The sequence below is a fragment of the Dasypus novemcinctus genome, chromosome 2 (assembly GCF_030445035.2).
Source record: "Dasypus novemcinctus isolate mDasNov1 chromosome 2, mDasNov1.1.hap2, whole genome shotgun sequence".
Taxonomy (NCBI): Eukaryota; Metazoa; Chordata; class Mammalia; order Cingulata; family Dasypodidae; genus Dasypus; species Dasypus novemcinctus.
The window spans coordinates 113579599-113593508 of NC_080674.1; the positions used below are offsets into that span (position 1 = coordinate 113579599).

At 34.6% G+C, this 13910-nt stretch overlaps 1 protein-coding gene across 6 annotated transcripts in view; it reads left to right on the forward strand.

Annotated features, from left to right (window-relative positions):
- The window catches only part of FER (FER tyrosine kinase), a 574904-nt gene that overhangs the window by 130490 nt on the left and 430504 nt on the right, over nucleotides 1-13910 (forward strand). For all 6 annotated transcript variants that reach the window (XM_023586245.3, XM_004484087.4, XM_071209303.1 and 3 more), the window contains 2 exons: nucleotides 2081-2180; nucleotides 7495-7678. In XM_023586245.3, coding sequence (XP_023442013.1) covers nucleotides 2081-2180; nucleotides 7495-7678 — 284 coding nt within the window. The remainder of the gene's footprint in view (nucleotides 1-2080; nucleotides 2181-7494; nucleotides 7679-13910) is intronic.

Genomic DNA, 13910 nt, shown 5'->3' on the forward strand with positions numbered 1-13910 from the left:
TGAATTTCTCTCATTTTGGATTTTGCTGTTAGCATCCTGTAATGTCATTTAATATATTCCTCTATCTCCAATTTTTCCTGTAAACTAGAAGTTATAGAGTTAGATATAGATGTAGAGGCTTCAAAAGATTTTGACTGGATTTTTGGATAAGAATATATCATAGAGCAGGGGTACTTAGCCTCTTTTGTTCCATAGATCCCTTTGCCAATGAGGTGAAATGAATACTAATGTAATTTATTTATTGTGTACATTCATAAGTGAAGGAAATGCTAGATTTCAGTTAGAGGTCAGAGAAAATAAAGATAATAAGTTGATTTTTTTTTCAATTCAAGCCTATGGACCCCCTGAAATCTTTCCATGGACCCCCAAGGGAGTGGACCCCTGGTTAAGAACCCCTGTTGTAGAGTTTAGTCTACACTTCTTGTAGTTTTCTATCAGGAGATATATAATGTCTTCTTGTTTATCTTTTTGTGATGTTAAAATTATCAGTAGATGTGCATGTTATCAGCTTGGTCAATTATAAAAAATATTCCCTGTCAGCCTTTTACCTAAGAGTTTTAGAAACTATGTTCTTTGCTTAGAACTATTATTTCACTGGGGGTTACAAAATAATGATATTTTACTTCTGTCCTTCATAATATAGATGTTAGCTAGAATTCTTCCACAGAGAAGAATTTCCCTATGTCAACATTTGATTACCTAGTGATATATATACTTCATATAAGAAAGGCAGGAAAAATGCTTGATTTTTGCAATTAATTTGTCAATTTTCAGAATAATGAATTGGCTCTTAGAAATGTAAAAAAGAATTTTCCAATGTTTTTTTAAAGGAGTATGCTTTGAACTCATTTATATTTATATCATGGTTGTTGGTTATTTTGTGTTTTCACAATGTCATCTTCTCTGCCATCAAGAAAATTGGTGATTCAGCAGTTCTTAAAAGAGGGCTGTTGTCTCTGGGGTGTTATTCTAAGTTGCTGATGTCCCTTTGAAAGCTTTTGATGTTGTTGCTTTCTTAGTCTTCTCAGAATGTTTACAGACAACATCTAAAACTCATGTTCTGGGAAGCGGATTTGGCTCAATGGATAGAGTGTCCTCCTACCACATGGGAGGTCCAAGGTTCAAACCCAGGGCCTCCTGACCTGTGTGATGAGCTGGCCCACGCGCAGTGCCGATGCGCACAAGGAATGCCACACGGGTGTCCCCCGCATAAGGGAGCCCCACATGCAAGGAGTGCGCCATGTAAGAAGAGCTGCCCAGTGTGAAAAAGTGCAGCCTGCCCAGGAGTGGTGCTGCACACAGGGAGAGCTGACGCAGCAAGATAGGCAACAAAAAGAGACATAGATTCCCAGTGCTGCTGACAAGAATATAAGTGGACATAGAAGAACACAAAGCAAATGGACACAGAGAGCAGACCCCTGGAGGGGGGGTGAGGAAGGGGAGATAAATAAATAAAAATAAAATCGAAAAAAAAAAACACAACAAAAAATTCATTTTCTTTTTCTTCAAATGGAATTTAAATGGTTTGTTGCCAGTTAAGGGATTGCATTTTTTTAGTCATCTATGGAAATAATAGCTAAGTTCATGTGTGTATGCAGTAACCATTTTCATGACTGCTACCTGGCTAATAGTGATTATAAGATTATAAGATGTATCCTTTTTTCAGAAATGCTAAAATGTAAAAAAAAAAAATGTGTATTTCAAAGTGGTGAAATGTGGTAACTCAAAAAACTCAAAATTATTCTGTGTAACTAAAATAAATATTTTAATTAGTTTTTTAATTGCAGAAAATATTTCTGTATATAGCAAATTAACTTATTGGTCATTAATTTTTAGATGATGACAACATTATTTCTTGATTTGTTCTCTTTAAGAAAAGTCTATTGCTTTTCATATGCTATTGAATTTATCACTGATTTTTAAAATAATTTTTGGTTTATCTTCAATAATTGTATATTAAAGAGCATCTCTGAGCTATAAGTTATAAGGTATACATCAATTAATCCTTTGAAATTGAAGGTCTTTAACCAATTTAAATTTAAACACCTAAAAAATATACCATATTTTTCTTCTTTGATAGGTTACAAAGACAGAATTGGAAAAGTTAAAATCCAGCTATAGACAATTAATAAAAGAAATGAATTCTGCCAAAGAGAAATATAAAGAAGCTTTAGCTAAAGGTACGAAAGAATTATGAAAAATGTTTAGTGACTTTGATTTTTACCGTTTGAAATTTGTCTCTATAAACAATAGATGATCCCATTTAGTGCAATTCACATACAAAAAAAAAAATCTCAGAATAAGCTAAAATATACACTCATTTTTAAACAATATAGTAAGTTTTACTAACTTTTGGTTGTTTTAAATGGTTCAAAGTTTTTGTGAGTAGTTCATACTGATTCGAATTATGTAATAGTATATAAAGGATGTTGTATTTTTCTTTTTAGCATCAGATCTACTTACTATTTACAGAAAACTAAAAAGGAAAAATACGTTTTTTTAGAAGCCTTTTTAAAAATTCCCCTTTTGCCTTAGGTATTTAAAAGCCATTACAACCACAATATTATTTTATAGTATTATGTTATCTTCTAGCTTAATTTTATATGTTTATATTGTCTTGAATTTTCATTAGAAGTCTTAGTGGTAAATGGAAGGAGAAGCACATTATTTAAGTTTAAACAGTTTCATTGTTATAGTGTCTTTTTTTTTTTAAGTTTTATTTATTTTCCCTTTTGTTGTTTGTGTTTGCTGTCTGCTTTCTGTGTCTGTTCATTGTTTGCTCTCTCTATCTGCTCGTCTTTTTAGGAGTAAGCAGGAACTGAATCTGGGACCTCCCATATGGGATGGAGGTATACAATTGTTTGAACCACCTCTGTTCCCTGCTTGTTGTGTCTTTCATTGTGTTTCCTCATTGTGTGTCCTTGTTGCATCATCTTACTGCATCACCTTGTTGTGTCATCTTGTTGAGTCATCTTATTGTGTCAGCTTGTCATACTAGCCCTCATGTCAGCTCACTGTCTTGCTCATCTTTTTTAGGAGGTACAGGAAACTGAACCCAGGACCTCCTATGTAGTAGGTAGGCACCCAACTGCTTGAGCCACATCTGTTTCCCTTTAGTTTCTTTTTTTTTTTTTAAGAGACATTCTTTTTTTAAAAAAAAGATTTATTTATTTCTCTCCCCCCGCCCCTCTTTCCCCCCCCCCCCCCCCCGCCCCCAGGTGTCTGCTGTCTGTGTCCATTTGCTGTGTTCTTTTCTGTGACTGCTTCCATCCCTATCAGGGGCACTGGGAATCTGTGCTTCCCCTTGCTGCGACATCTTACTGTGTCATCTTGCCATTCCTGGGCAGCTCTCCTTACGGGGTGCACTCCCTGCGCATGGGGCTCCCCCATGTGGAGGACATCCTTGCATGGCGCAGTACTCCTTGCTTGCATCAGCATTGCACATGGACCAGCGCCACACGGGTCAAGGAGGCCCAGGGTTAGAACCATGAACCTCCCATGTGGTAGGCGGACAGCCTATCCATTGGGCCAAGTCCGCTTCCCTGTAGTTTCTTAGTAAGTACTTATATGATTTTATGTCTTAATATTTTAAAATACTTGATTTCAGTAGAGATTAAGCATAGATTATGAACTGAAGCTTCTTTGGCTGTTGCCTTAAATAGGTGATGTTTTCTTTATGTTTAAATGTGGCTAGCAGTCTTCATTAAATTAAAAAAAAAATTTCATAAGTGGAGTTTTAAAAATTTCTTCCTAGCTAAGTACAATTTTTACTAGGGACTCCATTTTCTTTTGCTTCTTAAATTTACCTTTTTCCTTAAAACACATTTTCTTTTTGTCTTTTTTTTAAAAGATTTATTTTATTTATTTTTCCCCGTACCCCTGCACTTATTGCCTGCCCTCTGTGTCCATTCACTGCATGTTCTTCTGTGTCTGTTTGTCTTCTCTTCTCATCTTCTCTTTAGAAGGCACTGGGAACTGATCCTTGGACCTTCTGACGTGGGAGAGAGGCACTCAATCACTTGAGCCACCTCAGTTCCCTGGTTTGTTGTGTCTCTCATTGTCTTACCTCTGTGTCTCTTTTTTGTTGCTTCATCGTGTTGCTCCAGCTCTCTGCGTGGGCCAGCTTGCCTTCACCAGGGGGCCCTGGAATTCGAACCTGGGACCTCCAATATGGTAGATGGGAGCCCAATTGCTTGAGCCACATCTGCTTCCCTTTTTTTTGTCTTTTATTTATTAAATATTCTGTCATTATTTTGTGGAGGTAAATGAAGTGAACAGCTTTTATATTTGGCTGTATCTCACACTGTGAAAATACTTTTTTGTTGTTGCTCCCAGTAGACTAGAATATTGGATGCAGTTCTCTCTCCATCTCTCTTGCCTCTCCCCTACCCTCTAACATCTACTTTTCGTCATTCTGCATTCCTCCCTCCCTCCAACTTGTAACATCTCTTATATGTTTCTGCTTCTTATAGTGTTTTTATTGCTTTTTTGAAAGATGAATCCATGGTCACAATTTTCCTACTTTTACTTATTTTTCATGTACCTCAACTAATATTTTGAAATTATGGTCTCTTTATTAATGTAAACATATCTTTTAAAATGCTTTTTTAAAAAATTCAATTACCTAAGTTATTTTAGTGAATAAATGGAAAAAATGGCAATATAGTGGAAAGATCATTGGCTTTGAAGTCAAATTGTCTTGATTCAAGTTCAAACACTGTATGATTTTTTCATACATTTCCAGGCTTCATGTACCTAATTATTATTTCTTTGTTATTTTTAAGATTGCTTTAGATAATCAAGAAGAATTTACTGAATACATGTTATATTTAAGTTGTTAAAGATTCAAAATAGTATTTCCTAGGCATTCAAGAAACTTATAGCTAGTTGGTACCCTAACTTGTGACCTCCAAGTCTCAGCCTCTTTCCAAATAAAGCTTTTTATACATTTGATCCTTTGCTAAATTGATTGGTTTATAAATTATTCAGTACATTAAACATTACTTCCTCTTTTGTCAAAGTAGTTATTTTATAAAGATCATTACTTCATGCCTGGCTAGCATTATCAAATTAGTGCTCTACATTATAAATTTCTACATTTCTAATTTCAGCTAGAGCAAGTGATAACTTAAACTATGATGTAACCCAATTTTTTATTATTAATAATGTAAACCAGTTATTTATTTCATACTAGGTATGTACCTTTTGGAAAATAATTTAGTGAAAAAATAAATGCATAATTAACTTGCAAATCTTTGATAATTTTAAAGATATGGTTTATTATTGTTTTAAAGATAAAATCAAATCTGATGTCATAATAAAATCTTTTTTATAATTCTTGTATCTAAAACTTAACAAGTAATATTCATATATACTTGTTAATGCTTTTTATCTAGAGGACAAACTGTTTAGTGTTGTATTAATGAGAAGGCTTATAGAGAATCTGAAGACTGTACTTTTAATTGGGTATAAGAGGCGGTAAATTTAAAGTGTTCTAGCCTGTTATTTAGATCTATTTTTCTAAAGGTATTAATGATATAATGATAATATTTTTCTATTTTTTTCTTCCATTAAATCAATTTATAGGCTATAGAATATATAGTTTTAAAAAAATAAATGCTTATATAATTGTGTTTGCACATAAGATGTATGTACATTTTTTTTTATATTCAAAAGTATGTTCATATTCATATTTAAATGAAAAAGTATAAAATTTTATTTTTGAAAAATTTGGTTTCTATTTTCCAACTGCTTCTATATTCAGCATAGAAATAGGAGTCCTTTTGTGAGGTTTTCTGCTCTTTGTAAGGATGATATGCTGCAGTGGCAAATTTTTCCATCATTTATAGATTTATGTGAGAACTTTAGCTCAGCAGAATGGACCAGACCAGGCCATTTCTGGAATGAGCTCTAGAAACTTCTGGGAGCAAGCAGTGGATACCACGCCCTGGATCTGGCTTACAGAACCATTATTTGAGACTGTAGGAGGTCTTAGAAAAGCTATTAAAAACTCCCTGACATAAAGCATTTAGATGAGAGGACAAGGCCTTGAGGGAAACAAGGCTCTAAATAATTCCTGTAATAAAGGTTAAATTCTAGACTTGATTGGGAAATAGGTTCAGAGTTAAGTGTTCCGTTACTACAACTAGGGTTCAGCAATAGTAGTAGACTAGCAAGACTGCTGGGTTGATGCTGAAATGCCAAACTCCTGATCTCTGTTATACAGATTACACTAAGTACTTTAAATTTAAAACGTTTTAATTTTCAGTGGTAGAATTTATATTCAAAGGAACTCTAGTTTATATTCAGTATAATATAAACTGTAGCACTCATTTTAAATATAAATGTGGCATTATTTTAATTAATATATATATATTTGTAATGGACCTAAAATATTAAACTTATTTTGTTGGGTGATTTGTTGAGGGAGCAGATTTTGTATGTGTGTGTTTGGTCTGTCTTAAATTGACTTGGGCTAGTTTGAACATAGTCTAGCAATTGTTTTTTATTACTTTTATGCTGAAAACAATCCAAAGAATTTTAGTCTAAATTGAAGTTAAGAATTTAGAGGTGTTTCTTGATAGCTGCATGGAATAACTAAGAATTGAATACAAAATACACAGGTTTTACTTTTCTATTGAAGATTAAGGTCTGAATATTATTAGCTGGTTAAACATATGGTTAAGTTTAGCTGTGAAACCAGTTTGTAAATCTATAAATATAACTTAAATTTAGCATCCTAACCTATAACAATCTTGTTTGTTTTGATACCAACTTATTTCATAGCACACACAAACTATAGTCTCATACCCCTCTGTTTGCCCAGCTTTATGTAGTTCTTGTCACAGATCACATATTTATATATTATGAGTCCAAAACCATTGATTTGTCATTACTTTTTTTGGTATTATTTGATTTAATTTCTCACCAGTGGTTCACTTTTATATTTAAGCAATATAAAGGTGTGTGTGTAGTAACTTACATGTAATCTAAAATTTCCCTCTTTATTTTTGAATATATAATTAAATGGTGAGATTTATCATTACATTTTATGTACTTGTATTTTAGATCCTTGATCCTTTAGGAAGTAAAATGTGGACTTAGAAATTAAATGCAACAGAACTTGCATTTATATTTACCCACGTTATTACCTCAACTGGAGATCTTTATTTCATCAAGTGACTTTGACTTTGTCTAATATCCTTTCCTTTCAACCTGAAGAACTTCTGTTAGCATTTCTTATAGGACTGGTTAGTTCAGGTTCAGTCCTTCAGGCTGCTACCATACAGACTGGCAGAGATATACATGATCCCAGTATATGCATGAGGGTTACTCTGCTGTCTCTGGAACTAGGGCCTGGTATCTGTACTGGCAGCACAGGTCTGGGCATGGAGAGGTTTCCTCTCTCCATGTGATTTGTGCAGTTGAGATAAAACATTTTTTTCTTTTTTCTTTTAATATCTACTTGCTGATTGTCTTCTATCTTGCCTTTAGGAAAAGAAACTGAAAAGGCCAAGGAACGCTATGACAGAGCCACAATGAAGCTTCATATATTGCATAATCAGTATGTATTGGCGTTGAAAGGGGCACAGCTTCATCAGAACCAGTATTATGATACCACACTTCCTCTGCTCCTGGACTCCTTACAAAAGATGCAAGAAGAAATGATAAAAGCACTGTAAGATATATTTCCTATTTATCATAAAATCCCTTCATAAAATGATTTCAATATTATATTCTCTTGCAGTTGAGCTTTTATAGTTTACAAACCACTGTCATGTTCATTTGCCCACTTGCTCCTTAACATATCCTGGAGCGTTAGGCAGAAGAGATTCTTTTCCAGGTTAAATCTGTGACAGACAAGTAAGGACTGGTCCAAGATCACAAAGCTAAGAGGGAATGGAAGCTAGGTCTTCTAACCAATCCAGTACTCTTTCCATGCAAATAAGTATTATAGAAATCTTTCTGTTGAATACAATAGAAAGATTTCTATTAACATCTCTATTTTATTTAGAGTATTTCTTTAAACATGTACCAAAATTAGGTCCTTGACTTAATCTTAAGATTTTTTCCCATGGAACTCTCCAATCTGTTTCCTTTCATACTGAATTTTTTTTTGCCTGGAACCAGAGGAATTCTTATGATTTCTGAAACTAATTTTACAACTTAAAATATGGTTTAAAATTGTAAAAGAAATATAGCAACATTGCAGATTATATAAAACATTAGAAATAGGGAAAAAATTCAAGTAAAATAATATGACCTTAACACACCTACCATCAGGTCTTGCTTCTAAATAACCTATTAGGCAAATTCGCTAAGAGATATTAGCTATTTGAATAATAGTTAACTGAGGCTTTCAAAATAGACATTGTTTCTTTTTTTTTTAATTTTTAATTTTTATCCCCCATACCCCCAGAAGGCTCCCTCATCTGTCTGCTTGTTGACTGCTTATCATCTTTTAGGAGGCACCAGGAACCGAACCTGGAACCTCCCATATGGGAGGCTTTGAGCCACTTTTGCTACCTGCTGGTGTGGTGTCTGCTGGTTGTGGTGTCTTGTTGGTTGCGGCGTCTTGTTTGTTGTGGTGTCTGCTTCTTGCAGTGACTGCTCGTTGCAGCGTCTGCTCGTTGTGGTGTCTGCCTGTTGTGGTGTCTGCTGTCTTCTTTAGGAGGCACTGGAAACTGAACCCAGTACCTCCCATGTGGGAGGTGGGTGCTCAACTGCTTGAACAACTTCAGCTCCCCTCCTTTTCTTTTTTAAATTTCTTTTTATTAGAGAAGTTTATAAAAAAAATGCAGAAAATTCATGTTCTTATATACCTCACTTATACATGCAGTTTTCCCTATTATTAATACTTTGTATTAGTGTGCTACCATTGTTACAATTGAAGAAACAATATTATTATAATTACAGTATAAACTATAGTTCATAGTTCATAATAGGAGTTCACTGTCTCTGTTGTATAGTCTATGGCTTTAAAGATTTTTTTTTATTCTGGTAACATATATACAACTTACACTTTAACAATTTTTGTATTCTGGTAACATATATCCAAACTAAACCTTCTGCTTTTAATCACATACAAACTTATAATTCAATGGAATTAATTATGTTCACAATGTTGTGCCAACATCACCACCTTCTATTACCAAAATTTTTCCATTGTGCTAACCAGAAATTCTGTACCAATTAATATTTATTCCCCATTCTCTACCTTCATGTGGCTCCTAGTAAACTTTAATCAAGTTTTTGGCTATGAATTTGCATTTTCTAATTACTTTGTATGAGTGAGATCATATAATATTTGATCTTTTATGTCTGCTTATTTCACTCAACCTGATGTCTTTAAGATTTATCCATGTTGTAGTATGTATCAAACCTTCATTCCTTTTGTTTCTTCTTCTTTTTAGAAGGTACCTAGGATTGAACCTGGGACTTCACACATGGGAAGCCAGTGCTCAAACTACTGAGTTAATACCTGCTCCCCTCTTCATTCTTTTTTATTGGAGAATAATATTCTATCATATGTATATACCACATTTTCTTTTCCATTCTTCTGTTAATGTACCCTTGAGTTGGTTCTGTAGTTTGGTATTTGTGAATAATGCCACTGTGAATATCAGTGTGCAAATATCTGTTAAAGTCACTGCTTTCAGTTCTTTTGAGTTGATACCTAAAGAAGTGGGATTGCTGAGTCATATGCTAATTCTATACTTAGCATTCTGGGTCACCACCAAACTGTTTTCCACAGTGACTACACCATTTTACATTACCACCACTATGAACAAGTCTTCCTGTTTTTCTGCATCCTCTCCAATACTTGTTACTTTCTATTTCTTAAAATAGTAGCCATTCTAGTGGGTGGGAAATGGTGTCTTCATTTTGATTTACATTTCCCTAATGGCTATTGATTTTGAGCATCTTTCCAAGTTTTTTTTTTTTTTTTTTTTTGCCATTTGTATATTTTCCTTGGAGAATGTCTATTGAGGTCTTCTGTCCATTTTTTAAAAATAAAATTTTATTCAAGTTTATCATTCTAGCATGAACATACATAAAAAATAAGTAAAAGTGGTGAATTTACAAAACAAGCATGTCTATCATCAAACAAGGCACCCATACATCTCCCCACTACCAATACCTTGCATTGTTGTGAAACATTTGTTACAAACCATGAAAGAGTATCATCAAAATAGTACTACTAATTATAGCCCATATCTTACATTTATGTATTTTTCCCTCATTCCACCTGTTTATTAATACCCTATATTAGTATTATACATTTGTATAATCATTCATGAGAGAATGTTCTGATCTTTGTCCTGTTAATCACAGTTCATCTTCTACCACTGGATTCCCTGTGTTATACAGTCTAGTGCTTTATACAGTCCATTCAGAGTGTACCCTCAGCGGCTTTTATTTTCATCACAGAGCCATGCTGTCATCACCTCAGTCAATTTTACAACATTTTCTTATCTCCAAGAGGAAAAATCCCATACTCCCCATAACCCCCTATTGCTGTCCTTCAGTTTCGACATATCTTCTTGCTATTCCTCCTGAATATTACAATATTACTGTGAACTGTCGTCCATAAGTTACTTTAGTTGTAATTTTCCCATGTATCACCATATGCTTAGCACTTTGTAAGATAAGACCTTTCTTATATTTATACTATTAACCACAATCTTCATCTACTACCAAAATCACCGTTAAACATTCCCAAGATTATGCTCTAGCTTCCTTTCAGTTGCATTTACATCCAAAGACTACCCTTTTCAGTCACAATCACATTTATAAATCAGCAGTTATTTATACTCAGTATAATATGTTATTGTCAACTCTATTTATTTCTACACTTTTACAGACCACCTTATTACTAGTGCTACATACATTAAGCATCAGCACCCATTCTCAACCCACATTTGATTTCCTAGTAACCTATCCTCTAGAGTTTACCACTGTGAGTTTACTCATCATATTTTGTTTATATTAGTGAGACCATTCAATATTTGACATTTGGTGTCTGGCTTATTTCACTCAATGTAATATCCTCTGGGTTCATACATGTTGTCATATGTATCCTGATTTCATTTTTTCTTATAGTATTCCATTGTATATATATACTACATTTTGTTTATCCATTCATTGGTTGATGGACATCTGGGCTATATTTACAGTTGTGGCTAATGCTGCAATGAATATCAGTGTGCAAATGTCAGTTTGTGTCCTTGCTTTTAGTTCTGAATATATTACAGTAACGGTATTGCTGAATCATGCAGCAGTTCTATGTTCAGCTTTTTTAGGTCCTGCCCAACTGTCTTCCACAGAGGCTGCACCATTCTACATTCCCACTAACAGTGAAGGAGTGTTCCTATTTCTCCACATCCTTGCTAGGACTTGTAGTTTTCTGTTTTTTTAAATAATGGCCATTCTATATAAAGTATGAAATGGGATCTCATTGTACTTAAATCTGCATTTCCCTATTAGCTAGTCATGTTAATCGTTTTCTCATTTGCTTTTTGGACACTTGTGTGTCCTTTTGGAGAAATGTCTATTCAAGTTTTTTGCCTATTTTTAAATTGGGTTGCTTGTCTTTTACCATTAGGTTGTATGATCTTTTTCTATTACATGGCTATCAAACCCTTATTGGATTTGTGGTTTCCAAATATTTTCTCCCATTGAGTGGGCTACCTGTTTACCTTCATGACACAGTCTTTTGCAGAACATATGGTAGGCCATAAATGTTTAACTGTGAGGAGGTCCCATTTTTCTCTTTTTACTTTTCATTGATTGTACTTTGAGTGTAAGGTTTAAGAAACTACTGCCTACCACAATAGCTTAAAAATGTTTTCCTACCATTTTCTTCTAGGAGTTTTATTGTTTTTGTTTTTATATTTAAGTCCTTGACCCATTTGCAGTTAATTTTTGTATAAGGTGTTGTGATGGTTAGGCTGTGTGTCAACTGGGCCAGGTAATTGTGCCAGGTTGTGTGGTCACACAACACAACCTGTATTGTAGTAATACAAGGACATTTATGGACTTTAGTCATCAGTGAGTTTACTGTGTAGATGGCTGATTACATCTATGATCAACCAGGGAGATTGTCATCAGGTAGAGTGACGTTTTATCCAGTCATTTAAATGCTTAAAAGGGGAAGTGATTTCAACATTCAGAGAGAATTTCCCAGCTTGTCTTTGGACAGCTAACATCTCCCGGAAACTCATCAAGGACCTTTATTGGACTTTCATTGGAGCCCCTGGATTGCAGCCTGCCTGCGAAACCTGGACTTGTGCATCCCCATGGTCACATGAAAAAATCTTATAGAATATCTTATTATTTACAGATATCTCTGGTTGATTCTGTTCCCTAGAGAACCCTGAGTAATAGACGTGTGTATTTGTCAGCTAAAGTGGTGATGCGGTAAAGTACCAGATATCTGCTGGCTTTTATAAAGGGTTTTATTTGGGGTAGAAGCTTACAGTTACAAGCAATAAAGCATAAGTTACTTCCCTCACCAAAGTCTTTTGCCATGTGTTGGAGCAAGATGGCTGGTGGTCTCTGTGAGGGTTCAGCCTTCTTCTCCCTCCTAAGGCTTTGTGGTTCCAGCTCCTTGTGTTCTCAGCTATAGGTTATCATAAGGCTTGTCTCTCTCCCAGGGGTTCATTTCTTTCTGGGCTTAGCTGCTCTGTTCACAAGGCCAGCTGTAGACTATCAGGCTCATTCTCTTCCCAGTGCCTCTGCTGTGTCTAATGGAGCCATCTCTCTTTCCTTACTTATCTTCTTCTCTGCCTTTCACTTCTTGGGGCTCCAGCTTCAAAACTCAAACTCTCTCCTCTGCCATGTCATTTTCTCTGTGAGTCCATATCCACTTGGGGGTGGGGTTGGGTGGGGGGAATCAGTGTCCTACTGATGTGGCCAAATCAAAGTCCAAATCATAATTTAATCAAGTAAAAGTGACACCTCTGTACCTAATACAATCTATTTTTGGAATTCATAAATAATACCAAGCTGCTACAAGGTGTGAGGTAAGGTTCATCTTTCTTTCTTTGGATTTGGATATCCAGTTCTCTCAGCACCATTTGTTGAATAGACTGTTCTGGTTCAGCTAGGTGGGATTGACCACCTTTTGAAAAATCCCTTGACCGTAAATGTGAGGGTCTACCTCTGAGTTCTTAATTCAGTTCCGTTGACCAATCCATCTGTCTGTATGCCCATACCTTGCTGTTTTTACTGCTGTAGCTAAGTAATATGCTTTAAAGTCCAGAAGTGAGAGTCCTCCAACTTTGTTCTTTTTGAAAACATTTTTGGCTATTTGTGGCCCTTTATCCTTCCATATATATTTGATAATTGGCATTTCCAGTTATGCAAAAAAAGCTGTTGGGATTTTTATTGGGTTTGCATTGAATCTGTAAATCAGTTTGGATAGAACTGACAGATTAACAGTATTTAATTTTCTAGTCCTTGAAGGAGCAGAATGCCCTTCCATTTAGTTAAGCCTTCTTTGGATTTAAGCATAATTTTGTAGTTTTCTGAATACATGTCTTTTATGTCCTTGGTTAAGTTTATTCTTAAATATTTGATTCTTTTAATTGCTTTATTATAAATGGAATTTTTTTCCTATGTCCTCCTTAGATTGCTCAATAGTGTATAAAAATGCTACTGATTTTTGTGTATTAATTTTGCATCTTGCCACCTTTTCTGTCAGTTCTTGTAGCTTTTTCGTGGATTTTTTTCAGGATTTTCTAGATATAGGATCATATAATTAGTGAATAGGGAACATTTTACTTCTTCCTTTCCTACCTGGGTGCCTTATATATATTTATTTAGTCTAATTGCTTTAACTGAAACTTCTAGCACAGTATTGAATAATAATGGTGACTGTGGGCTTCTTTATCTTTTTTATCTCCGTA